Source organism: Asparagus officinalis, chromosome 10, assembly GCF_001876935.1.
Source record: "Asparagus officinalis chromosome 10, Aspof.V1, whole genome shotgun sequence".
NCBI lineage: Eukaryota > Viridiplantae > Streptophyta > Magnoliopsida > Asparagales > Asparagaceae > Asparagus > Asparagus officinalis.
In genome coordinates this window covers 25563225-25591134 of record NC_033803.1, presented here as the reverse complement: position 1 = coordinate 25591134, position 27910 = coordinate 25563225, and the positions used below count along the sequence as shown (strand labels likewise).

At 34.8% G+C, this 27910-nt stretch overlaps 1 protein-coding gene across 1 annotated transcript in view; it reads left to right on the top strand.

Annotated features, from left to right (window-relative positions):
* The window catches only part of LOC109825902, a gene marked incomplete at its 5' end in the record, with an annotated part of 58859 nt that extends 31470 nt beyond the window's left edge, over window positions 1-27389 (top strand). The window contains 11 exons of the mRNA XM_020392815.1: window positions 3972-4043; window positions 5463-5580; window positions 14665-14837; window positions 15280-15346; window positions 16323-16457; window positions 20135-20241; window positions 20372-20449; window positions 20525-20620; window positions 26109-26204; window positions 26285-26468; window positions 27029-27389. Of these exons, the coding sequence (XP_020248404.1) occupies window positions 3972-4043; window positions 5463-5580; window positions 14665-14837; window positions 15280-15346; window positions 16323-16457; window positions 20135-20241; window positions 20372-20449; window positions 20525-20620; window positions 26109-26204; window positions 26285-26468; window positions 27029-27204 (1302 nt within the window). The remainder of the gene's footprint in view (window positions 1-3971; window positions 4044-5462; window positions 5581-14664; window positions 14838-15279; window positions 15347-16322; window positions 16458-20134; window positions 20242-20371; window positions 20450-20524; window positions 20621-26108; window positions 26205-26284; window positions 26469-27028) is intronic.

Genomic DNA, 27910 nt, shown 5'->3' with positions numbered 1-27910 from the left:
GCATGAGAAATTCAAAGATAGCAAAATACGACCCAAACATCATAATATTGTCTGTTTTCAAAAAAGAATGCAACAATTATATATTTTTTTATGTGCAACTGAATATACTGTGAAGTTTCTTGGAATCAAACCCTTTTTTGAATCAAGGTAAACATTAAGACGGAAAAGAACTAGTAATTTGTACAAACGAGAGAATTATTGTTTTCTCAATTTCACAGTCAATTGTCAAAATCTTATTTCTCGATGAGTTATTCATGAATGTAAAAGTCACCCTATAGGTCACACTAAGGTTACGAATTATAGCCCAGTAGCAAGGGAATGCGTAACCGCATCACATAACAGATAATTTCCGAAAATCGAATGCTACTAACACTGCCATAGGTTATTGGCCAAATACAGATGAGCCAGAACAAATTTCAGAATGGACAATACAGAAGGGCCAATACAGAAGGGCCAAATAAAGGTGTATTCACCATATGACAGGCAGAAACAATCCATAGTGGACTATTTGAGGGTTTAAAAACATCGAGATCATATGTCACATGAGTAATACTTTGCATATCAGAATTTACAGATATTTATTTTCTTCTTTTATCAGATACTAAGTCACGGAAAATCTTTGAATCCGTTAAACTGTTGAAATATATTCCAAATACTTTATCAAAAACTTTCAGATAAAACAATGCCCACAATTATTTAAAAATTACACGAGAGCCAAATTCATTTTCATATTTTATATAGAAAACAAATTTTCTTTTCATCTATTGTACGAGGCTAACATCGTATTATAGGATAGACCACAACCGAAATAGGTCAAATCTTTATATACATGAAAATGACATATTATTTATTTTTCGATCACAAGGTAAATCAAATATAATACTCGTGCAATTTTATATTATAAAATACTAATGAGAAATGAACTCACCTCTAGTGGTCACGACTTTCTCAAACTATTATTCTCCCGAATATCAACTAGAACCTATAATGTAAGATATATAACTCATTATTAATTCAGAACAAACATACATTCTAGGTAAATCACTTCATAATCTAGAGTCTAATAAATTCAGATATAAACAATAATAATTAAATTCTGTAGTATATATGAGTTTATTAACCTTAGCAATTTATCAAAATTTTATAACTCTCGTATACTATCTTTTGGACTTCCTAGTCATTTATGATAATGTAGGGGGTTATAGGGAATTTATCCAGTCTAAAAGTTATTGTTTATTCCTAAGACTGGACTTATTTACAATTTGAGTAAATAACAGGAACTTAACAGATATTTTCCAGCCATTTTCAACCATAGCTCATTTTTCTAAGGTCTGTTAGAAATTTTTATATGATTCAGGGGCTTAAAGCAAAATTTTTCCTCCCTTTATAATAATCCAACTGATCATCTTCCTCCTCCCCTTCTTCGTTTCTTCTTCTTCTCTTTTTTTTTCGTGGTTTTCTTTGGGGTTTTTTTTTCCCGTTTCATTCTTCCATCTGCTAAGTTATCAGCTTAAAAGAGAAGGTGAGAGACAGAGGTTAAAGGTTTAGGGATGCTAGGATTTCATAGGGATGGTTTCATGGGTTAACGGAGAAAGAACGCGTCACTAATGGGATTTTCCAAGAGGCTCTAAATGAGCCAGCTCAAGCTGAGGTAACCTCTATCTCTTTTTTTTTAATATATATATATATATATATTCCTGGGCTATTACAATTGGATTCAACAGGCTTCTTGATTTGGTGATGTATCTGCTGGATAAGGAAAGAAGAGCATGTTAACTAGAATTATCATGTTCTGTTTAATCTCTAGCACACTATTTGATTCACGAGATCATATATAACTTAAAAAGTATTTACCTCCTCTTTGTATGTTCTACAGATCACAGAGGAATTTCAATATTATTCTTGCTTGGATGCTTTTTGACATAGGAGATACCTCCAACATCACACTAGTGTCGTGCCTAAGATGGGTTCATATTTGCAGGCACTATGGATGCATGCAATATTTTCTCATCAGGTTTCATTGCAAGACAATGAGCACATAGTAAAGTTTATGTTCAACTAGGGAGAATGAAACATTGCAAAGACTCCAACCAAAACGCTGAAGTTCAGATTCTAGCACATAGCTCTATTAAAACAGTCTTAACTTAATAACTGATTTGGAGGAAATGCCCATTCATTCCGAATCTAATAGCAAGACTCACATTATATTTTCTTTTTCTTTTTTCCTCTGTATGTTCCAGAAACAAAAAAATTATGGGCCATTGCTCAAGGTATCATCAGAAGAAATTTCTTGTTTCACAGTAGAGTTATTTGCTAAAGATCTTCAACTCATTTAATTTTTGTAGCCTTTTCATGGAAGGTTTGTGTATCTAGATTAAGGTTGCCACCTGTTGTTTTCTGATTTGTTTCTTAGATTTCAAGAATCCACCCTAAGGGTTTTTAGTTAAAAAGATTTTATGCCTTCTTCTTGTAGTATAAATTTATGATGAGTTTTGGAAAGAAGTATATTCTTCTTCCTTGATATCTGGTGCAATGGAGCTCCTAGTTCTAGATACCTTTTTGGTTTAATTTTGGAGGTCGTCATCTTCACTGAGGGTGCAATTCTTAAGAAAAAAAAACAAGAATGAGTAGAAGGTGACATGGTTAATTTTAGTTATCCTTTGACTATAGAGTTGTTCATTGACTATAGAATTGTTCCTTGACCATTGAATGCATTGTTGGGCATTAGAGGTCTGCGAGCTTTAGTAATTTTGACTCGACTTGTTTTTATTCATCATGCCATCATTTTTCAGGTTTTCTCCCCTAGATGATTCAGTGTCCTTGATTTTACCATAATTGGAGGATTCAGCATAATTTAGACAATTAATTATTGGGATTGGCAACTTAAAAAAATAGTTTTGTTTCCATGGTTTTTCTAAGAATAGAAATATGATGTTGCATTGATCAAAATCTGCAATACTGTAGGTAAATAATATTCACAATTACTTGAAACAAGATGCCAACAAGATGGCATCTTGTTTCATACAGTTTACTTCTCCACATTTGATTAAGCTGAACTGTCCAATGGCCTATGACGTACAACGAAGACATCAGAGTGCACCGGTTTGGAAAAGTGATAGTATTATAGTTAATGAGGCTAGGAGATCTAGAGGTAGACCTAATAGAACTTGGTTGGAAGCAATTAAGAAGGATATGATTATGTTTAACTTAATGGAGGAGATGTCCCATAATAGAATGGAATGGAAGAATAGGATTCATGTACTCGACCCAAACATTTGGGATAAAGGCTTTGATGTTGTTGTCCAATGGCCTATGATGTTGCAACTGATCATAGTCATTCCTGAATTGAAAGTCTATTTGTGTATTTTCCCAAATTGATAGGAACCTCAGGTTTCTGGAGCATCTTGCCTTGTCTCTGTGCCATTAGTTCCCCAAATTTCTATTTTGCAAGCTTATTCATAAAATCACTCTATTTGTTATCCTTTGATCTGCAAATGCTTTCTCACAGTCCTTGAGAGATGCTATGTATTTTGTGAAATAGTATATCAAGTTTCTTTGAGCTCTTGCTCTGCAGATTCTTTCATGAAGTCTTCATAAACATAAATATATCTGTGCATGTCTATGTCTTTATACATCTATCCCTAAACACAAATGGAACACATACATATTCAGTTTATGCTTCAAGTTTATGATCCATCCACATGGAATATTCATTTGTTTGAAGGGGAAGGGAACAGGGTGAGGTGGGTAGGGTTCTGAATGATTATTATTTAAATATATAAAATTATACAGAACACAACTAGATAATACAAGTAGGACCCATCCTGTGGCTGTTCTACCTGCACGTTTGCTCTGATACATGTATTTTTGTTTCATTGAGTGAATCTTTTATCATCTTTTGCTTATGGAAATATTCGTCTTCGTCTGGGTTTTAATGGTGAAGTTTATTGAGGTTTTTCAATGTCCTATAGGATTGGGAACCTCTGTCATCTCAACAAAGACAAGCTGCATCCATAATTGAAGTTTTTCGAATCATCGAGGAGGTTCAGTATTATATCTTCTGCTTTTCTCCTTGCTCTTTCAAGTGACTCGGGGACTTTAAATGCTTTATTTTATTCTGATTGTTGATTGTTAAAATGTTAATGTTGAAAATGGAGATGCACTGCATAATGAAACTTTGAGAGCACAAAAAATAATTTTTTTCCCATCAACACCATGAACACCCCTGTTTTTTGTTTCTGTGATAGTGGATACATATCCAATCAGGGCAGGATGTCAAAGTATTTCAATATAACTTTCATATGATAAGTTCTTCTATTCTTCTTTTCTTTTAGTGAAAAATATCTATGGTTTTTGGTAAACGTACTGCAGACTGTTAATGAGATCCTTCCTTTTCTAGTGGACTGATGATATAGTCGTCAACGTATTCAGGATATCTAAGTTTTCCAGTGCAATGTCCACTTGGCCTTCTCTAAGATTTAATTTATGATAAAAGTTCATTAGACTAATTTTTAATTTTGTACATGCGTTAACACGTTCATTAGACTAGTTTAACCCTTGCCTATTGAATAAAGAACAATAGAGAACTAGTAGGATTTTTCATTTAATACTTCTGTTCAGTAATGTTTGTGAGCAGTTGGGTCAGAACAATTAGAGAGAGATTTCATGTGAATCTATGGTTAAGGCTCTTGGATGGGTATGCAAGATTTCTGGAGTTCATACCCTGCCCTCTACCTCTGTCCTCTGTGATACAGTTCATCCAAGGTTTAAAATCTCAATATTGCCAGTGGTTTCAATTTCTTTTTTTTTGTACCAGTATCAAGAGTTTTGGCGGTTCCTATGTTTTTTGACTAGAAGTATCTGTACATATAACAATCTAGTTCCATTCTACAACCTTTCGGATAATTTATCTCTTCCTCTATTTTCCCCTTTATATAGCACCTATTAGTTCACTTTTGATACTTCTTACCTCAGATAGACTCACGTATTGGTCCTTATTCAATATTAGCCTTTATTGGTCATTATTTGCTAATACGGCCAATATTATCTGTTCATTTGGTTAGATCGGCATGACTATACGACCAGCACATATCAATATTGGCCTATATTTTCAAATCTCGTGTTTATCTCAATGAAAATTAATCTGAAATGACCTCAGTATTAAGTTTTAACTGTTGACTGGCGTGCAATTTTTCTTTCTTCTCGAGAAGGGTATCTTGGTGTTACTGTGTAAGTAAATAGAATAAAATTTCAGTGATATTAGCTTATGTTCTCATCTTATTCATTTGTTCTTTTCAGGTATAAGTTATTTTGATGATAGTACTCAAGATGTTTGCCGCATGAACCTAAGAACGATAGACCCATGAGAAGAGCATTACATTTTAATTTTGGATTTTCATTAAATATGCTGGCTCTTTCTTCTTTATGAGCGAAATCTATCTAATGTTTTTTGTAATTTCCAGGCCATTGATCAGTTCTTTGATCTAAATCTTCCTATGGATATCATACAATTGCGCTCTTTACTCATTGGGATTTTTCGTTGCCTTGACGCATATTTGCTGCACATTGTCAATCAGCAAGGTTTGTTACCTAATCATATCAACTGAATGCTTCATACTTTGCTTCTCTCTTACAAAATTTCAGTTCATTTTATTACTTACTTTCCAATGTTCCAATGTAAACTTAGGGTTAAAGAATTTTAAACTTTTAGTGCTCACTGGATGGTGTACTGCATAATTCTCTGGACCCCCTCAGACTGTCGTACATTTACTGCAAACTGATTCCCGGTATAATTGAGAACTGATTCCCGGTATAATTGAGAACTGATTCCCTCCAATACACGAATTAATTCCCCAAAAGTAGGGTACCGCTTCCAAGTATGCAAGGCGCAAAGTCCATTTTATTGCACATGTGCGAGATGCAATGTGGTGTGTCGTGTGCACAATCGAGTGAAGGGAGGTGCACAATAGAATATATGAGTCACTTTACTGTAACTAAATACCTATATTAATAAAACATGAAATGAAACCATCACCCAACATGAACTATACGAAAAGGAAAACAGAACAAAAGAATGAACTCTAAAAAGAACAGAAAAGAGAAAAAAGAACTCACTAGAAATGCAGAGGAAAGTCTAAAAAAAGCTAACGAACTCCATAAAAAAAGAAATATTTATTTTGTATATTTTTTTTAAATGCATAATTAGCTTTATTGTTACTAGTTTTTCTAGTATACGAAAATTGTATGCGCACCCATAACAAATTTATAACGTACCACATACTGAACTTGCATACAGAAGCAATCTACCCCTCTTGTATCCAAATTTTCTAAGTGGCAAATCCTACGCCCAAGTTCGTACCACAAGGTGCTACTTACCTCATATTGTGTAACTATGGTGTAACATTTATCCATCTTTATGTATTTGGTGTCTATATATGTTTTTTTAATTCTAGTAGCTACTTTTCTAATTGCATTCTGTTAGCTAATATTCTCTAAAGGCTTATTACAAAATTTTGTTCTTTTGATGGCCTACAGTAGGTAAGAGAAGCTTGTCTATGTTTGGTTGCCTTGTAGTAAATCATAGAGACAGCTGGTTTTGTGACCTGTACTTTTAGCAGATTTTTAATCTAGAAGAATTGGAGGCTACCAGTTGGTAGTTAAGGATTATTTCCGGCCCTTATCTGGATAAAAATTGGCACTAATTAAGAAAAAATTGTTGCTGTCACTTTGTCAAAATTCCAATGGAGTTCTGCTCTGTGGCGGGTGTCATTATAATTGTAAAAGGTTTACATCATGATAATGATAGCCTCACATCCACCCTTTAATTCATCTACAATCTGCCAATGATCACATGTTTCGCCTATATGACTTGTGTATCTTGCAATTTATTTGTCTTTTCGAAATTCAACTTTCTTACAACAAAAAAGCAGTAATTGACGCCATCAGCTCCCACGAGATTTGGTGCTCTTTTCTTTTCTTGTATTTATCTTATCGCTTTTTCTGGAATCTTTGTGACTAGAAAGTAAGTTTTCGTTGTACAACAGAAATTGCACCTAGTTGATTTACTAGGTTTTTTAGTGATGTTTATACAGCTCACATTTAACTTATTTAATACTATTGTAGCAAAATAAAGCAGTGATGGTAGATTGACAGTTCGTAGAAACTTGAACAATCATTCTGGAACCTTCTTTACTTTGAGGTCTGCTTAATAACTGAATTATGTTGATGGTAAACTATGATGATAAAATTTGTTTAGCTAATTGTGTGTTTAATAGCTAGTTATAGCAACCGTCAGTTTTAAAACTTTCTTATAGCTGTAAGACAAAAAAATCTGAACTTTTAGCGCTAACTCATTTTTTTGGGTTAATTTCATAGACCCCTTTGAACTTTGGGAGTGTTGCACATAACATCCCTGAACTTTGTTTATCTCACTTAACCCCCCTGAACTATGGATGTCTCACAATCCTTCCCCCCCAAATGTACCTTATCTCGCATAGCCTCCTTGCCTGTAATCATGGTTTTAAATGTCGGCCGATAATCCGATATTATCGCCGAGTAATCGGATTTGGAAGCTTCCCGCTAGGATAAGTAGGATTTTTAATCGGTTATCGTTTTTTGAGGTTTATTGGCAAGTTATCGGCGATAAAGGCACTTATCGGCCGATAAGTAGGCTCTAAATATCGGCTTTATCGGCCGATAAGTAGGATTTGAGAGCTTTTACTTTCTTTTGAATTTGCTCTTTGAATGTTTACAAATTATGAGCTATTTGTTGCTTTTGGAACTTGGTTGATTGGTGATTAGCTAATGTTTGTTTATGGATATTAATAATGGCTCATAACTACTAAATATCAACTTAGTAAGTTAGTTTATGAATCTCATGATTAAACAATAATTATGTAGATGCATAGGTGGTTCTTCATTCTTGATGTTATCTTATTATTTGCTTGTTTATTATTCCATTTTGACTAACATTATTTTTTTTTTCAAGCTTATGTTTGTTTATTATTTGCTAGTATATTACTCCGATAAATACTATTTATCCCTGATATATCCCTGATTTCTGCTATCCGATAAGGATTTTGACCGTCCGATAAATCCTTGATAACCGACATTTAAAACCTTGTCTGTAATTTGCAAATAACTAAAATTTTCTTGAGAGAAAAAAAACTTAATATTTTGGGGAGGGAGTATGTTGCGTATAAATAACAAGTGACGAAGTTTGAGATTTTTTTTCACTCAAACATTTTAGTTATTTACAAGTTACATGAAAATGGGGTTATGTGAGATAATATAAAGTTTAGGGGGGTTTTGTGAGATACACCATAGTTCAGGGGGGCTATGGGAGATCAACAAAGTTCAAGGGGGTTATGTGAAACAACCCTCAAAGTTCAGGGGGGTTTTGTGAAATTAACCCTTTCCTTTTAACTACTACTATTTGCTTGCTTTTCGTTGCAAAATGTTGTATCATGATGCTTTCATTTAGACTTTTCTTTTAAACAATAACAGTTATTTTTGTTGAATGGAGGAAACTTTTGGTTGCATGAGTTAAAAATTAACCATTATTGTATTTATGCTCATTAGAGAACTGCCCTGAAATGTTGTGGAAAGCCCTGTCTTCTTGATACTTTCCCTTGGCCAAGCATTTGACATCCTCGTGGCGTTTGAGCAGTTGGTAGATGGCAGCTGGCCTTACTTCACAGCCATGTCATTATGGAATTAGGATCATTGCCCAGTTCATTTGGTGCCAAAAGGCTAAAATTATTATGAAATTCTACCTTTTGGGTTGTTTTTATCGAACAGTGTAATTGAAACAATTTAAAGCTGAACAGGAGCATGAAATTGTACTTGACAATGCAATGACAATTTGACAAATACCCTAATCGCCAAAATAAGTCAATTTGTAGTCTGTCTTCAGGATATGTTAATATAACTGAGGATACAAATAAGAGATTGTTCAAGGTGCACTAATGATGCTAATCAACAATTAGTAATGGAGATAAACAAGAGCAAGATAATTCAAACTTCGCAAAGAGATCAGGTGAGAGATTTATAGTAATTCGGAAGGGTGGCAATGTCCATCCTCACACCTAAAGCGCATCTCCACTTTGAGGATTTTCACTTCTCTCAATCCAAAATCATAAAAATCGGTGAGTTACATATTGGATTAGTAGTCAAGTTTCTTTGTACTTCGCTAAACTCTTATGGGCAGAGTTTATCACCAAGAGGATTAAGAAAATAGCTATCTATTTTTAAAGATAAGAAGCTTTCACTATTTCTTCCTCTTTCTGATAATCATTAGAACTTCTGAAGTAGAATGTATAAGAATTGGAGCCTTTGCTAAGTGAATAAATTATAAATCTGAATGGATTTATATAACGACTTTGAGTGATTAAGAGTTGTAGTTGTAGTGGTAACCGAGTGAATGAACTCTCCTTAATACAGAAGATGGAGCAAATGAAGTAGAGAGGACAATCAGAGAGAGTTAAATCAGGTCTGTACATTGCCAATTTTAACAAGAAATCAATCTTGTACACAAGCCAGATATTCGAGATTTAGATTGACTACAGAATCAGCTCCAAAGAATTTAGTCAGTTTTTTCAGAAGTCCAGTCAATTGAGCATATACATAAAAGTCAACTACAAAGAATGTATATAGTAACAAAAGGTTGACCAAAAATTTTGCAACAGTTGCAACTGGATTTGTGGGTCAATGGTTGGTGATCTGGTTAATAGCAATCATATGGAGTACACAAGTCTATTTATTTTATAAGCTTCTGGAACAGAATCAGTTTTCTACTGTTAACAGGAAGATTCAACTTGATTAATCATAATTAGAGGAGTATAGGAGCATATGTTCCTATTGGCTACATGATCAAGACCCAATATGGATTTAGACCCAAATATTCATGCAACCAAAGAATTTATTCCAACACTCTCCCTCAAGCTCAAGCTGGAGGATAGATATCTATCATGTCCAGATTGTTACACAGATGAGAAAATACTTTTAAAGATACACCCTTGGTGAAGATATCCACAAACTGCTCTGTTGAACCTGTAATAGGAGTGCATATCAAACCTTTCATCACAACATCCCTCAAAAAATGACAATCCACCTCCAATTTAGTTCACTCATGTAAGATTGGATTTTTGGCGGTATAGAAAGTTGCCTGATTATCACATTTCGTAGATATTGGACTATGTTGCAAGCAGTGTTTTTAAAGGCGCGCGCCTCATTGCGCCTCATGCGCCTTACGATGCGGGGCGGTGGCGAAGCGCCCCACACCTGATGCAGCAACGCTTTTTGCGCCTCGCGTACGTCTGTACTTTGTGTAGGATGCATGTAGTACATTTCCTCATATAGTTTTGTTTGTTAACATTTCAATCAAATCTTTATACTTGATATTCCATATCCCAAAAAGCAAAATAAATTCATTGGGCTTTTTTAATAACCTTCAATTGAGGACCATTACTAATCCTTAGTTTGGATATAAGTCTTGATTTAACATTTGATTTGAAAATTTATGAAATTTGCTACTATGTTGGGTGTTAGCATTAGAAATTAAGGCAATATATTGTGATTTTGTAGCAAAATATTATTTATCATGATATTTTTCATGTAAATTCTAAAAACATGTTCTTTCGCGCTTGATTACATATATTGAAATATTATATGTGTGGTTTGCGCCTCGCATCACTCGGGCGCGCGCATCGCGTTACGCCTTGCGCATGTGCGCGTAAAGATGCTTTGTGCCCCGCATTGCGCCTCGCGCATTGAAAACACTGGTTGCAAGAAACCTAGTTCTGTCATCAAATTCTTCAACTGCAACATCTCGTAAATTGTATGAGCCAATGCTCTATACTCAGCCTCCACACTAGAACAAGAAACCACATCTTGCTTTTTGCTCCTCCAAGGCACAAGATATCTCCTACATAGGTACAATAGCCAATTGTAGACTTCCCTGTCACCTCTGCCTCCAGCATAGTCTAAAATTAAATATATTGTTCTTATAGTTTACCGCCCTAGAGGTGTTCTTCTCGTTAGCATACATCTCCTTTGGGGTATCCCGTATCTCCTTAACAGTCTTCAGATACACCTGAACTAACCTTCTTGTCTATGTTGTTGAGCCACCAGATCATGACGCAACAATCATCGGCTAACCAGTTAGAATAGCGAGGATCTTTTGCACTTGGAGGATCATCAGTTAGGTGTTTCATTTTCTTCTGATCACCAGTAAACAAGTGAAAAGATTGGGTCCACAGCAAATAATTCCATTCAATTTCATAGAGAATTCGGTACTAGATTCTCCATCACTGAAGAAATGATTGTAGATACTTGTTTAATCATATCGTTGGAGGAAGTCAGTGCAGCCACACAGTAAGTAGAATCAGCAGTAATCAGGCTGACAGTAGAACTTAGATCCAAATAGAGATTAGCATGTACATGAGGGAGATAAGAGCATACAGTTAGCTATAGCGGTGAACAGAGGAAGCAACAATATCAAAGAAGGTTGAGGTAGTATCAATGGGTAGAAATGGCCTCAATGTTTGGAGGGCTCGGAATAGCCCTAGGTTTGCTGCGGGTTGACCAGAGGATGGGCTTGAACAGAAAAAAGATCTGTGGGTCTGATGTTGGATGTAGGCTTTAGGCGCTGATGTTGGAGGGTGTAGGAGGCGTTAGAGAAGAAGAGGCGACAGTGTTGATGGAGGCTTTAGATGGCGGCTGGAGAAGGTTTTAGCGGTTATGTTGGTGGAGAAAGATAGGAGGAGGCAAGGTTTTAAATATTGGCCGACATATCCAACATGTCGGCCGACATATCGATTTGAGGGCTTGACCGACACGACATGGATGTTTTCAACTCGTATATCGGTTTTCAGGGCCAAATCGGAAATATCAGGGTCATATCGGGCATATCGGCCTATTTTTTAGCTTTGAAAAATCGACCGATATGGTACTTTTTTTTAAGATCTGTTTTTTGTTATCGGGTTTGGATTTAGTGATAAATACCCAAACCCGTTTGACTCGTTCTCATGTTTAAGGGTTCGTTATGAATCCGATAGAAAGAATTTATGAACCCAAATCCATATATTATTTACTTTTTTAGAAAGAATTTATGAACCCAAATCCATATATTATTTACTTTTTTATATGTTTAGTCTACAAAATTTATAATGTATGCTTATATTGAATTTATGAATGCTTAGATTACATTTAGGACATGATATTATACATATACGCACTACCCGATATGACAATCGATATTTAGTCAATGTCCCCCGATATATCCCCGATTTCCGATATTCGATATGGATTTCAGCCATCCAACATGAACCCGACATCCGATATTTAAAACCTTGGGAGGAGGGCAATGGAAGAGTTAGGGTTAGGCATGCTCGGATATCATGTTAGCAGGAAGATTCGATTTGATTAATCGTAAGTAGAGGAGTACATTAGTATATGTGCCTATTGGATATGGGGTTGAGACTGAATGTGGGTTTAGACCTAAATATCCACACAACTAAAAACTTATTCCAACATCTACCATTCAAGGACAAATTTTGAAAATAGACCTATTTACAAAATTTATTACAAATTCGACCTATTCGGAAGTTATTTGTGAAAATCGACCCAGTTTCAACCTGATCGATTTTCACAAAAAAAAATATCCGAAACTTCACAGGACTTGAAGTCCCGTGAAGTTTAGCAGACAGCTAATTAAGCTGCGTAACTTTACGGGATTTCAAGTCCCGTGAAAATTTTTTCCCTTCGTGAAGGTTCATAAGTGAAATAAACTTTACGGGACTTCAAGTCCCGTGAAGTTTCAGAGTACTTTTTTTTCAAAACTGAGGGTTGGTTTTGACAAATAAGTTTCAAATAGGTCGAAATTTGCAATTATTTGTCAAAATGGGTCTATTTTCAAAATTTGTCCACCATTCAATCATCTGGCTGGACCATTAAGTCTGTCATATATTTCTGTTATATGATGTATAAAGTGCAAATAAAAATGAAAACTAAATCAAAGGAGCCATTAAATCTGAAATTTACCAGACCAGTCGAGCAGTAGTCCTTCCATCATCTGTTTTAGATATATGATTAGTAAAAGGTAATAGAATGCAACTGAAAACTATGACCGTGAATGTATATGAACCTTCTAAAGTTACCCAAATATTTGGGACCAGAGAAAGCAAAGGAGTTTAGTATATACCTAGATAACTTAACATTATAAAAAATAGAGATAAGAAACCTTGGCTTACAGCTCCATAACATGAAAGATTCACCACTTAAACTCCAAATCCTCCAAGTCCCCATATAGTCCTTTTGTTCTCATTGTTAAGTTCTCAAAACCTTGCCATGTTGTGTTCATCCATTCTGATAAAATTACATTAAGATCTTGGGGAACATTGACACTTGAAACAACAAACTTATGCGATACTTGTTTATTAGCATCAAAATAAAGTATCGTGGAACATAAGTCACTGGATGATTGTTCTGCTGGCATCATTTCTTCAGCTAGTAACTACCTATCTTACCTACACAAGAAACTCATCTTATTATTTTCCAATGCTTAGATGTAACTTGTTCAGCTTTCTCTCTTGTCCTCCCGTGAGATTTTCAGTTACATTAGCAACGGTCTCAACTTCTGTTATAGCTACAAACCAAGTTCTTTTTACCTTCTAGATGTGTGTATTAGACCATATCAAACAAATAGTTTTATGGTAATTAAAGTAAATTTTCATACTATTATAATGACCAGTGGAGTTATTTGTAACTTATTGTGTTTCCTCTTTTCATCGTTGCTGTATTTTTTCACTATTAATAAATAAATTGCTTGTATAATTCATGCATTCATGTCCTCCATCTGAAATGATGCTTTCAGCATCATTATTAGATGAACATGCATGTTTTTACTTGGATTTTTACTCATAATTGAGGCCTTCATGTGAACATTTAGGATTTGATCAATAATGTGTTACGGCTATTCTAGCATAAAAGTGTTAATGTGACTTCTCAAAGAAAATGTTCCCAAACTTTCAGTGATTATAGTCTAAATCTTAGGGGAAAAAGGTAACATTTATGCCCAGGCTTGGTAGCCCACTACAGTACTGAGGAGATGGAGCAAAAAGAATTCCAAAATGTCGAGTAAAGTCTTTTGTCCTTGGCAAAAAAATAACACAAGTTAGTGCAGCATTAATGCTGAAAGCGTGCCTTCGCACCCCCAGTATAATACTACCCAGGGAATGAAGCTTAACGTAGTTGAATGGTATAAAATAATATATGGTACTCTTAGCAATGCCAGCTTAACCGAGTCGAAAGAAGAAATAAATTTATGTTCCCTCAAAAATTTGGGGGTAAATGTTAAATTCTTGTAATTAAATGGTATAAAGGAATTCGTATCACCCTCTATGTGTGTGTGTGCGCGCGCGCATGGTTATCTATCTATCTTGTAACACACACATGAGAGATCATAAATTTTCTTTTATGGGAATTTTTTTAACTGATCTGTTAGTTTTCATATTTAATTAGTTTAATCATACATTTAAATTTCTTTGATGTGACTATTTATATTTATTATTGTTTTCTGAGAAGATGAACATTTTTGGCTATTCACATAAACATGCTTTGAAGGAACTTGTTCTCAATTGTTAATTTTATTGTCTTTAAGTGCAGTTGACAAGAGTACTTTATATCCTAGTCCTCCAGCCTTAACACGTTATAAGGAATCGCTGAATCCATTCACAAAGAAGAAGTCAGCTGATGGCATGATTTTGGAGGGGGAAGCAATTGATCAGCTTAATAATTTGACATTACCTAAACTCTGTGTCAAGCTTAACACTCTTTATGTGAGTCAATCTTATATTTTTAATCTGTTGATTTATTCCTGTTATAAGTGATATTGTGTGACTCTATACACACACACCTGCACATAATTACTGGTATGCATCACCTGTTTGGATGCTTTGGTATGAATGGATCTACTACCTCATAGGTTGTTGCATTACTCACCAAATTGGAACATCTAGTTAGATTGTAGTAATTGCTTTCACTTAGTAAGGGAAAAAGAAAAGTATCTTTAACTTTAATTCCCAAGATGAAGTACATTTGAGTACTTGTTTGATACAAGCAAGTCAATGAGCAATGAAGAAGGTTTAACTTGGTTTTATTCTTTCATTTATTTTGCATTTCAGCATCTTTTTTCCTTCTTAATGTTTATGCATGGATGTGTATAATCTTGCCGGTATCAAATCTTCATATTACTCAGTTCTTGGTGATTTTTCTATGTAGTACATAAGGGAGCAACTAGATGCACTAGAAGATGACATCCAGCAGTCATGGATAGCATCCCAATCAGGTAATTTCTAGCATAGCTTTGTTATTCCTTTCCATCCGAGGATAAAGCAGAAGTGATAGAGCTGCTTAGGTCACACCAGCCTGACTCGGATTACACTCACTGTTTATGGCTATACTATTTCCTTTGCCAGCTACTGTCATATTGTCCAATTAGAAGCATTTTTTTAAAACAGTTTGCTCTCATTTTAATTAGAAATGGATTACAACTCTAAAGGGTTTAGTATACTTGTCTTTTAGCTTGAAAATATCGATGTCATACAAGATCCTGTACTTCTTTTCTACATGTTTCATTTGGTAAGTCATACTGGAGCTGAACTAGCAGATCTATTTGGAAAAGCAAATGGTTCCCTTTCGAAATTCCATCATAATTGGTGTTAACTGGCTAGCCATTTTCCTAAGGAAAATAATGACCATCTACGGAGCTTGGTGGTTCGAAAGGTAAGAATATTTGGAAACTGTTAGCTAGTTTCAACAAACATAGTTTGACTACAAATGATAGTTTCCTTCTTCTACAACTACACATCTAAATATGCACACCACTGTCAAAAAGACAGGTTGGCAACCCTAGAGGGTGTTCGAATGTGGTTTCTTCAAATGTATTATTTAACCTCAATTATTGAAATATAGGCAATAAACTTTGAGCCTCTAAAACAAATACAACAAATTTAAAACAAATTTGAACAAAGATCAAATTATTGATGTACTGTGTACATGCGAATATTCGTGGCGGTAGTTCAAGCCTTCCATTTTGCCTGTCAAAATGTTAAATAGACGCTGAACTTCTTGGTGTGTGTGTGTGGGTGGATTGATCTGTGTGTTACTATGGTACCATGGCATTAAATCATGTTAATGCAAAAAGCATGTTTATGTTATTATGAGTATTCTATAGTATGGTTTGCGACTTCAAAGAGTATATTTTTTCTTCCTTCTACTACTTTTACATCATAAATTCACTTCAATTAACTTGTATTTTTCAGTGAAACGGCAATCTTTGAGAGAAGTTACTGGAGAAGCATATTCATTCAGTGAATCTATCGATGAACTATTTACTATATTCGATGATATCAGAAGAAGTGCAATCAATGCAAGCAATGTACTTGTAGACTTCACTGGTAAGCTGACAATTATCTGCATTTACATTGTTTTATTATTTTCCAATTAGTTGTTGGCACTCACATGGTACTTCATAGTTAGCTGGGTGTGATGTTTGGTGAAGCTGCCTGCTATGATAGAATGCAGAATAGGAGATGATTGCATAGAGGTGCAGACGCAGTCAACATCTCTCTCTTACCATTTATTTATAAACCATTGGAAGTTCCAAAACTATTTAGTGACAAAACAATCTCCTTCTCAAATGTTTGGATCAATAGTTGTTTTTTAATAAAGGGGTAGATTATTAAGCCAATAAACTTTCACTGAAGAGAAGTTTATTTAAAAAAAAAATCCACAAATGGTAACAATAACCAAAGAATCTAATATGGACGTAATACATAAATCTGAGGTGAAAAATAAGGGAAATGAAAGAGGTACAGAGTCTTTAGATTGTCGTCATAGTGTGGGTATCACCTGCATGCATTTGAGCTCAAAGGTAGAAGCTTTGCAGATACAATAGTATTAGACATGAGTACAGTTGTTTCTTGTTGCATGGAAGTTAGAAACACGTAAATATAGTGGATATTTTATAAGCTCATTTCAAATTTTAGTATCTGTTAGACCATTTCTGTTATTAGTTGTTAGTAGACTTATTTCATATATCTTAAATGTTAAATAAAGTAATTTTCTTTTAGAGTACTTTCTTCTATTATAGTTTTCCTTATTTTTTATTGAAGTTTCTATTTCCTAGCACTTTGTACTGTACTTCCTTCTCTTGTAATGTTCCTTGTTTCATTGGGCTTTACAATATTTATTTGTATCAATGATATTAAAGTCTATCAATGATCAATGAATAACAAGATATTAACAGTATCGTAACAAATTCTTAACCATAGAGGTCTCGTTCTCCTTCCTTAGCCTCGGGATCGCCAGGGGACTTTGTCGTAAGTATCATCTCTGTGCTTCCCCGCAATAGGTTCTACATCACCAACAATTCTGTTCTCGTCTTCTTCAAATTCTTTGGTTTCGTCATCTTCCCACATGAAAAGAAATTGCTAGTTGCTGCAGGATTTGGAATCTCAACCGAACTCGGATTCAACCTTCTCTGCCTAATAAACCCCTCGCTACTATTCTTCTTCATCAACAAAAAAACCTTGCACTACTGGAAAAGGAGAAACATTACCAATCAGTGTTTATAAGGGCGCATCTAGGCGAACGCCTCAGACGCGAGGCGCTTCGGCGCAGCGGCATAACGCCCCGTAACAGGTGCGAGGTGCTACACTTGCGCCTGACGCGAGCCTGGTGAGCTCCCCACAGCGCTTGCCGCCTTTGACAAGGCGCGCGCATGAATAACAGGGAAGAAACCCAGTTTTATTCAGTGGGTTATTGGGTATAAACCTGCTTCCCACTTAAACCTGATTTCTTTGTTAGGGTTCTGTCGCTCCTTCTCCACTCCCGAATCCTGATTTCTTTGTTAGAGTTATTGGATCTCCACTCGACAGCAGCAAAGTATCGACGGCTAGCGGCGATGGACGACGGCGAGCGGCGACGACGAGTAGCAAGTAGGTACGTTCTCCTCAGCGATATTTTTCTGGTCCTTTTTTTTCTTTTCGTTTTTGTATTTTCTTTTTTTCTTTTCTTTTCTCCTCAGCGAGCAAGTACGTTCTACGTTCTCGTTCTTTTTCTTTTCCTTTCTTTTCTTTTCGTTTTGTGTTCTCTTTCTCTGCTCAGCAATGTTTTTTTTTGTTTCTTTTCTTTTCTTTTTTTTCTTTTTGTTTTGCGTTCTCTTAATTAAGGATAATGAGCAGGTGTTTTCTTTTTTCTTTTATGTTTTAAAATCTGAGTTTTTAGTTGTTGACTGTTAAGTGTAAACTGTTAGTTCACTCTTCTAAACTTGATTTGGTTTTATTGTTAACTAACTTACAAAGAGAGATTTAATCTTAACTAACTTATTCCTCCTAGCTGTTAGATCTTAATTTAATTTTTTTATTATTATCGCTCTTGACTGTTAACTGTTTTTTCTTTGGCTTAATATCAATATGCAGAGTCATGATACTATGAACTAATTGTTTGCTTCTTATTAGCTTATTGATGTACTACTAGTGCTACTATTTGATTTCCTGTGCGAGTCTGCGAGTATTGATTCTTGCTATTTGAGCTAAGTGTAGTGCTACTAGTTGAAACTTAAAACTTGATTCGCCATTTGTAATCTGTAAAGAGGAAAATAAAACTTAGCAATATAGTTGTTAGTGATGCAATATACTAGTGCTTGATTTGTTTCAATGATTAAAATTTTATCTTGTGATTTGGTAGTATATTTTTTTTATGTTGAGTCCTTGACATTTTCTATGTGAAATTTCACAAATATTTTTTTTCATTCATCTTGTATATCTTCAAAATTTTTGTGGTCTGGAGTGCGCCTCGCTTCTCTCGGGCGCGCGCATCGCATTGCGCCTCACGCTTGTGCGTGTAAACTAACTTTGCGACCCGCATTGCGCCTCGCGCATTGAAAACACTGGTACCAATAAAATAGCAACTTTTAGCAAAGAAAAGGTAAAGAGTAAGGCAACGTACTCTACAAGCTCCTTCAATTTCATCCGTTGGTGCCATGACCAAAGGTCTTGCCGTGCATCCTGTTGAAGCACCTACCTAGCCGCCCTCTCCGCAATTTCCTTCTATGACCAGCGAAGCTCTTTTAATCATTGCAAGTTCATGATTGACGTGTTTGTCTCAAATAAGTTTCTAGTACTTCCCAACTATGTACCATTGCTTGCTGAGGAACATCTCAAATTATTGGGAATCAGATACAGGCAACTGCTAAGCTACTGATATGATTCCTATATGGGTATCTAAGTTTTTCCCCTTCTTTGTCGCCCAACTTTCTCAGCAGGGCACATGCTAGTAGCCTGTAACTAGAACCACTTCTTTCTTAGAATCATTCTAGTCCTTCTTTGTTAAAAGCATCATTTTACAATGAAATATATTCTAAATTGTGAAACCGGAAGTAAAATTATCTCAATTATAATAGACCTTTTCATGCCCTCAAACCCTTTTGATTTTGGAATTTAACTAGGGACCCGTCCATTGGTTCAGTGGATTCTGTATGAAAAACACAACTAAGGGAGTAAGGTGATAGTTCTGCTAGCTTTGTCATGAATCTTGAATCTCTTTGCTATTATTATAGTAGTAATGAACTTATGAGGCTTCTGATTATAAAATAAAAAGAAACAAAAGAGGAATACATGAAGAGAAAATGGAATTCGTGTGCACTCTTGAGTAGTGGGTTAATATTAATGGAAGAAAAGACGGACTCAGAAGGTATTACAGTGTTGAAAGGAGGTATTCAACTTGAACGAGAGTGCAGAGGTTGGACAATTGTCATAGAAGAATATGGCTGTATGTACAGAGTTGAAAGGAGGTATTCAGCTAAATGAAAATGCAGAGGTTGGCTGGTTACTTACCAATTGTCATAGAAGAATATGGCGGTATGTTTGTGAAGGTATCTGTCCAAGCTGTAAGGGATGGTTTACTTATTTGTAGTTCACTCAAGGGCTATAAAAAATAAATAAACAATTTTGTTACTGGTTTTGAACTTGAGCCTGTTTGATGATTTGGTACAATATATGGTGCATTTCTTTTTCAAGTTGAATTTTCTGTTACTCATAAAAATTTTATTTCTTAATTTTTAACTCTTCAGGAGTGAGGATAATATTCTGGGATATGAGGGATTCTTTCCTTTCTTCCTTGTATCGAGGAAACGTAGGAAGTGCACGCATGGAAAAGCTTGTCCCGGAGCTTGATACAGTAAGTTAAAGAAAATGAGAAAATAGAATGAGCATCTGGTGATGCCTTCTTCTCATCAGTTAATTGCATTCCCTTCACTGGGCATTCCATTGGACTATATCTAGTTAAGCTTCAAATGTTTGTGTTGTAGGTTCTTGATGACATTTGTGGTTTAGTAATCGATACACTCAGGGATCATGTTGTTTTAAGCATCTGTCAGGCATCAATGGTATCTCCTCAATCACGTAACAACATTCAGTCACTTGTTAGTATTTGAGTTGATAGATACATGATATTTCCACAGAATGGTTATGTTTGGGTGTTGTTGGATGGAGGCCCATCTCGTGCATTTTCCGAAACCGATGTCACGATGATGCAGGAAGATCTTAATATTCTCAAGGTATGGAATCTGCTAATAGAATGTCTGAGTGCATGCTAATATGTACTCCCTTTGCATTTCATTTCTAAATTGTGTTTCATGTTTATGGTTTATTTGATTAATGTTTGAGGAACATCGCTTCTTTCTAAACTTTGTCCTTCTATCTTAGGATTGATGAATTATTTCTTCTATGAAAGTCACTTTAGCTGTGTGTGAATAGGGTGATAAATCAACAAAGGTCAATTTAAAAAGCTAAACACTAGATCTATGTGGGTGTATACTAACAAACAAAAGACAAATACAATAAACAATCAACACAAGATCGACAGCTATCTCAATATTATTATTTGTCTCGACAAACATGATTCTCAATGTGAAAGTAGAAATGAGGCAAGGATAGGTGAATGTAGTAAAAAGATTATGAGTACATAAGATAGATCAGCACACCACAAACACAAGGATTTATATTTGTTCGGCAAATCCTGTCTACATCTCATACCTCACTGGCTCTCACTGGCTTTCATGACGTATTCTTCACCGGCTTGAGCCTTGAGCTAACTTCACCATTGTGCATCAACCCTGTGGCTAGGATGTGATTTGCAATTAGTCCTTAAATCTTTACAAACTTTCTCACTTCATGTATAACCTGAAATATCATAAACACTAAAATGTTTGTTGTCATCAAAACATAGTTTTTTCATAGAAACAAGAGGTCATTCTATAGAAACCACCTTTCATTTTCAATTTTTACATATATCACCTTTAAAGTGTCTTTTGTTGCAATCATCTGCTTTGGGCCCACTTTTTAGTTAAGTTTTTTCTATAATTGACCGTGCATAACCTCAATTATGGACCATCTCTCTAATATATTTGGTATTTAATAGCTAAATTATGATAGCAAAACCGAAAAAACTTTACCTAAAAGTGGGCTCAGATGGTTGATTGCAACAAGAAATGCTTTAAATGTGGTTTCTGTATAAATTGAAAATGATAGGTGGTTTCTATGGAATGACCATATTTTAAAGGTGGTTTCTATGAAAAAAACCCAAACATAAATAATGAAACATATAGTCTTAATTTTGGATCATTTTACAATAGGACATAGAAGCATTCTGCCCCTGCAGATAATTAGTTGTATTACTAGAAGATTCTGGTGTGTTAACTTCCAAATGCGTACAGGAAGATGAGGATGTTATATGTTGGTCTATTGACTTACAATCATTGCTATGTTTGAGAAAAACTGACTTGATCCCTGAGAGGGATAATCAGGCTTTATTTATTACAGAGCAAGTAGTATAGAAGTAGGATAGAATTACATAGTTTTTCAATGTATAACAAAATTCTCTTACTTCCTAATGTACTAGAACTCTAATAAGCATTATATAACCAAGCACTTCAAGGGGTGGTTTACCAAGTATATTCTAAAAAAATTTCATTGTAGATGCATGTGATTATGTGAAGTGATATCTATGTACCTTTGGAACTAGCGAGTGTAACTTTGGAACTAAAAAAATAATTCTTATGTTCATGAGATGATATATCAACATTCTTTTATAGGCCTTATTCTCCTTCTCTCAGAATTGTGATATCTCAAATTTTTGTAGAGAGAAATAATTGTTCTGAATTCACTTTTCTATGTCTTGTTATCTGGTCCAAGTTTTAAATGTCGGCCAACATGTCCGACATATCGGATTTAGGGGCCAATCGACATGATATGGAGCTTTTTAATGCGTATTGTATTTTCAGGGTTCATGTCGGATATATCAGGGGACATGTCGGATATGTCAGGTGATATATCGGTTATGTCGGCCGATTTTCCAGTCTGCAAAATTGGCTAATATTTTATTTTTTTGGTAAAGTTTATCTAATCAGCTTTGGGTTTAAAATTGGCTAATTTTTCAGTCTGAAAAATTAGCTATATTTTTTATTTTTTTGGTAAAGTTTATCTAATCAGTTTTGGGTTTAAATTCTTGATTTTCTCAATATTACTTCTAAAGACAAAAACCGATAAGTTAAGGGAAATGGAAAAACAGACCGAAGTAATATTCATCGCTCATCTTCTGTCTCTTCTTCGACATCTTATCGGTCTCTTCTCCGAGCTATTCCTTCGACATCAATATTGGGCGATCTTCTCTCTTCTTAACTGCTAATATCGGAGTCCTCTTTTCTCTCCTCTTTCCTTTAACATTAACCCTAAACATCATAAGTTATTTACTTTTTTATATGTTTAGATAATAGAATTTTTTTAAGTCTGTGTAGATTTTATTTATGATATTTATATTACACATATGCACACTATTCGATATGGCAATCCGATATTTTTTTATATCCCCCGACGTATCCCCGATTTTCGCTATCCGACATGAATTTTAGTCGTTCGTCATGAACCTGACATCCGACATTTAAAACCTTGATCTGGTCTATCTTGAATTACTTATTTGGCTTCAGGATAACGATAGAAAGATTATATTTTTATGTTTGGACAAAGAATCATTTGCACTTTTTCAGGAATACACAACAGTAAGAATGATAACAAAAACTTTATTCCAAATGTTGTGGTAGCTATATTAGCGTTGTTCTTGCATCCAGTTCTAATTGGGGTCATCTGATTTGTTGAATCAACTTGTCAATTACCGTATCCTTCTTAATTGTTTCCATCAAATTCTTACAGGCCTGTGTATAGTTGGGTAACTTTTTCTATTGGCGCGCTTATGAGTCTCTAAACCATCCGTTTGTTTCTCTCTTATATTATCCTCAATAGGACAAACTTCTAATTTCTTACGAATGGACTATTTTTATTTTCTAGTGCAATTTGACTCATCCATTCTAGGTTCGCGTTTCTGCTAGGCTCATTTTGGACATGTTTTTTCATTGCCCACATAATCCTAAGTGTTTTAAAAGCATTGCACCTTGACGCTGCAAGCACTCAAGTGAGGCGATTTTGTATTTTAGCGCCTCAGATATCATCAGGTGATGAAGGTTACTAAGACAAGTGCCTTTTGGCACCTTGGAGCTCGCCTATGCACCTTAGGCACTTTCCTTAGGCAGGTGCCGCAAGACATAAAAGGTGTACGGTTCTGTTTTGATTTTTTGAGGGCGTGAATGCTGTCTGACATAGTGAAGTTTGTCTTTTTTGTTTTTGATTTTTTTTTGTGGTAGATTTTTTGCTATTTGTTATTGCAATGCACCTAATCACCACAAAGTGAAACTTGAAAGTTCATACTTTGTCGCTTAGTTATCATTGTTTGGTTAGTACTTAGTATTAGTATCTATTATTATTTATTGCCTTCGTTTGATCACCTTTTTTGGCGTCTCTCATCTCATGTAATATAGGATCTCATCACATTGACCTCGTCTTTCGCCTTTAAAATTGTAATGCCCCGCTAATAGTCTCACATCAATTGTGTGAGGACAGATTGATGGGTTTAAATAGTAAGCCTAGGGATTCAAGTGCAACAATGGTTAACCATTTTTGGCTGTGATAGCCAAACAACTCCACAATTAAATGTACTTGTGCAAGAGTAGAACCAGGATGGATGACCTCCTGGAAAGTAGTGTTGTACTCACTAGGTCCCATGGCTTTTATCGTGCCTATAGGCTTGTAGGCCTTAATGAAAACACTAATATTCCATAAAGTATTTGTTTCATTGCCGACTTTCGGATTTTTCCCCTTAATGTCATGGGTATTCTATGTTCACATAAAGTTACAGAAGCGCTTTTTCATTTTGGCCATCTCGATATGGTCCAAAGAACCTGTTAGAACAAGGGCACAATCTAGCGGAGACAATTGCGAAGAGCAAGCAAAAGAATAAATGACAAGCAATCGCAAATACGGATTCTTACGCGTTTCACCCAATTTGGGCTGTCCAAGGCAGAGGCGTTGAAGAAATTAAAAAAAAGCACAATGAACTCTTAATAGGCCAAAAAAACCTCAACTCTCAAACTCTCAGTTTTTCTCTCTGTAACCTCTGAGAGAATGCACTGACGGCTGTCTATTTCTAAGGGGTTTTTACAGTATATTAAAATCCTTTAATTTGCTCCTTTTAACCATGGACTAATCTCATCCGTCCATTACATATAAAAGCTTTTTACACACAAGCTATAGGTATAGGTTTTTTTTCATAGTAGTCCCTCAAATACCTAATTTCAAACTTATTTGGAATTAGTCTCTAATGCTTTCCTATTTGAAGTTAATCTCCCAAATATTTCATATCTAAAATTAGTCTCCCAAATCTTCATATTTTACAATTGGTACCCCAAGTATTTGAAGCGTTTGAAATTATCCTTTGTTACATTTACCGTCCAATTGTTAACTACAGTTAGATAATGATTAACCAAGGACGGGTAATTACCAAATCAACCAAAATGAACATCAAAATCCACCAAAATCATGCTCCAAGTCAGTAGTTCTAATTATAATTTGCATAATTTCCCCCAATTTGTACTCTAGTGAAGTTTTTTTGGTGTTTGGGTTTGAATGGATACGGGTATAACTTCTGTTACACTTAAAACCGTTAAAATTAACCAAATATTCTCTCAATTTCAAGCAACCCCTCAGTGGAGGGACTAATTTTAAATCAGTTAAATTTGGGGACTAAGATGGAAAAAAAACCATATATATATATACACACATTTTTTTTCCATGTAGTTTTCTTTGCATTTCAAGTATATAAGGAAAATGAGGTTTCAATTTCCATTTAATTTTGCATCTAATAATAGAAATTTGAAATAAGGTTTATGTCCTTATGTGGTTTTACAATTTTGTGATGGAATTGTGAAATGGAGTTCTTTCAATTTCATAAAGTTTTACATTAAGAAATAGATCTGTGAAATAAATTCTATATTCATGTTCTTATTCGATTATTTTATAAATATAATAGTTAAACTTATTTTATTTCTTTTTATTGTTCTTTGAAATAAGTTTAATGGTATAACTTGCAGTGTATTGTCAAATTGTCTATAATTTGTAGTTTGTGGTTATGGAAAAACCAACTACAATATTTACATTTTTTTAAAAAGAGAGTTTAGAGTATGTTGATTCAAGGATGATAGCATATGTTGAAATGATTTAAGTATTCATGATTTTTTTTTTTGTAAAACTTGCACTTAGATACTTCTTTCACCTAGTTACATATATAGTTACATATATGAAAGTTAATCATATGTTGTCATATTTAATCCCTTTTTTATTAATGCATAGTATTTTGTATTTTGGCACCCCCTAAGAAAAATGTTGGCTCTGCCACTGGCTGTGTTTACGTAGGATCCATCATTGCAATTAATGCTAAGCAGTTTTTAGCAATTGATAATTCAATGCAATATTTGTTATTTGGGAGTAAAACCATCTAGAGATTTCATTGACTGCTACGGCACAATCTTGTGGGTCATATCTTTTATGGCAGAATAGTTGAGTGAATATTTCTAGGATTTTTCACTAAGAAAGATGGCTCTTCCTTTCTGCTGGTTGTTTAGCTTTGTTGTAAAACTGAGAATATATCCTTTTCTCTAGGACTTTTTTGTTGCAGATGGTCAGGGACTGCCGCTTTCTGAAGTTGAGAAGGCATCAGGCTTACCTCAACAGATTATAGGCTTGTATGGCATGAAGGTGAAACTTCATGGTTAGTTTTAATTAATGCAAGCATGTTCTACAGGCAAATCTAAATTTCGTCATGTTTTTACTTTCAGTCTAGCACCATAATTGACATGCTGAGAAATGCAAGTAACCACATTTCACATAGTTCAAATCCTATAAGACCAGGAAATAGATCTGCAAGAGATGCTGATACTTTGCTTCGAGTTTTATGTCATAAGAAGGATGATGATGCTTCTGAGTTTCTAAAATTACACTACCAACTGCCCAAGTCTTCAGGTGACGTTTATTCTTTTTCACCTCATAAACTAGTGCATATGAATAATACGTTAATTGTGTTCTTACTCAGTTTAATGTCTCTTACGCCCTTTTTTTCAATTATTATTTATTTACCGTAAGGAAATTGGAATTGCAAACTAATTGATTTTAAGCTTTTTTTTCAGTTTAAGGATGCGGGTGCACTGATTCTAGTTGTGTCCATGTAGTCATTTGTTTTCGAAATAGTATGGGTCATGACATCTGAGCTTCATGAGTTCTTTTCTTAAAATACCATCCATATATTGCCACACCATTAATGGTGCTGATAGTTATCTGAACCTTAAATAGGAATTTTCCTTAAGTTGTCTCCATTAAGGATGCGGGTGACCAAATTTTGTGAACTCTGAAAATAATCAAGGTCTAGATTTAAAAAATGTACCCAACAATACAACAAGAAAAAACCTTTTGTGCATTTCCAGTTTCCTTTATTTTGGTATATCATCTTCGATATTTATTATTCCATCCTTCACTAATAATCTGAGAGAAACAAAAGATCACTAAGGTTGAAGTTTCTGCTGCAGATTATGATGATTTTGGGGTAGCAGAACAAACGTCAACATCACCACTTCTACCAGGTATACTCAACAGAAATGTTTCTATCAACTGGTCAGAACAAGGCCAGAAAAGCTTCAGTATGATGCGGAAAAAATTCCAGGAAGCCGCATCTGAAGTCATGCAGACAAAGAGCAAAAGCTAATCAATATTATTTACTGCTATTTTAGTGAAGCATTAATGGTTTAGTGTCGTGGAAATACGGAAACTGTAAATGAATATTTTTTGTAATTGTTTCACGCTAATGCGCAACCAATTTTGGTATGAACTACGTTGCTAGTAGGCAATCAGTCTTGCTATTTACTCTTTAATGGAATGAAATTTGTAGTAGCCTAAGTAATTAGTGCTTTAAAATTGAATTAATGGAGAAAAGTTTTTTAAAATAAAGATTAGGGAAACTAATTAAGGAGTTTGTTTGAAATTTCACCCCTAGCTCTTGATTAACTGCCAACTAGGTGTTTTAATGGCTGAAAGTCATTTGATGATTTGGGCGGCACCTCCTCAATAGAGGAATAAAATAGGAAAAAAAAAACCCGCGAAAAAAAGTCTTCTCATCGTCAACTAAACTCTTTGGGAGCTAGAGAAAGCTTGTGAAGGGAGAAAAGAAGACCCATGTAACAAATTAGTATCTCAATCATTAAGGTATAACCCACTTTCAAATTGCATAGTAAATTCTAGTAATTTGAATCAAAATAGAATTGAGCGAGGATGATAACTTGTTATGACTATGAAGCTAAAAACTAGGATTTGCAAAAGAGTATTTTTATGTGTTTAAGATGTATGTGATTGACTGGAGAGAAAAAAAAAAGAAAGAAAAGAAAAACTAACCTTAGATCCGGTGGGGGTTTTGT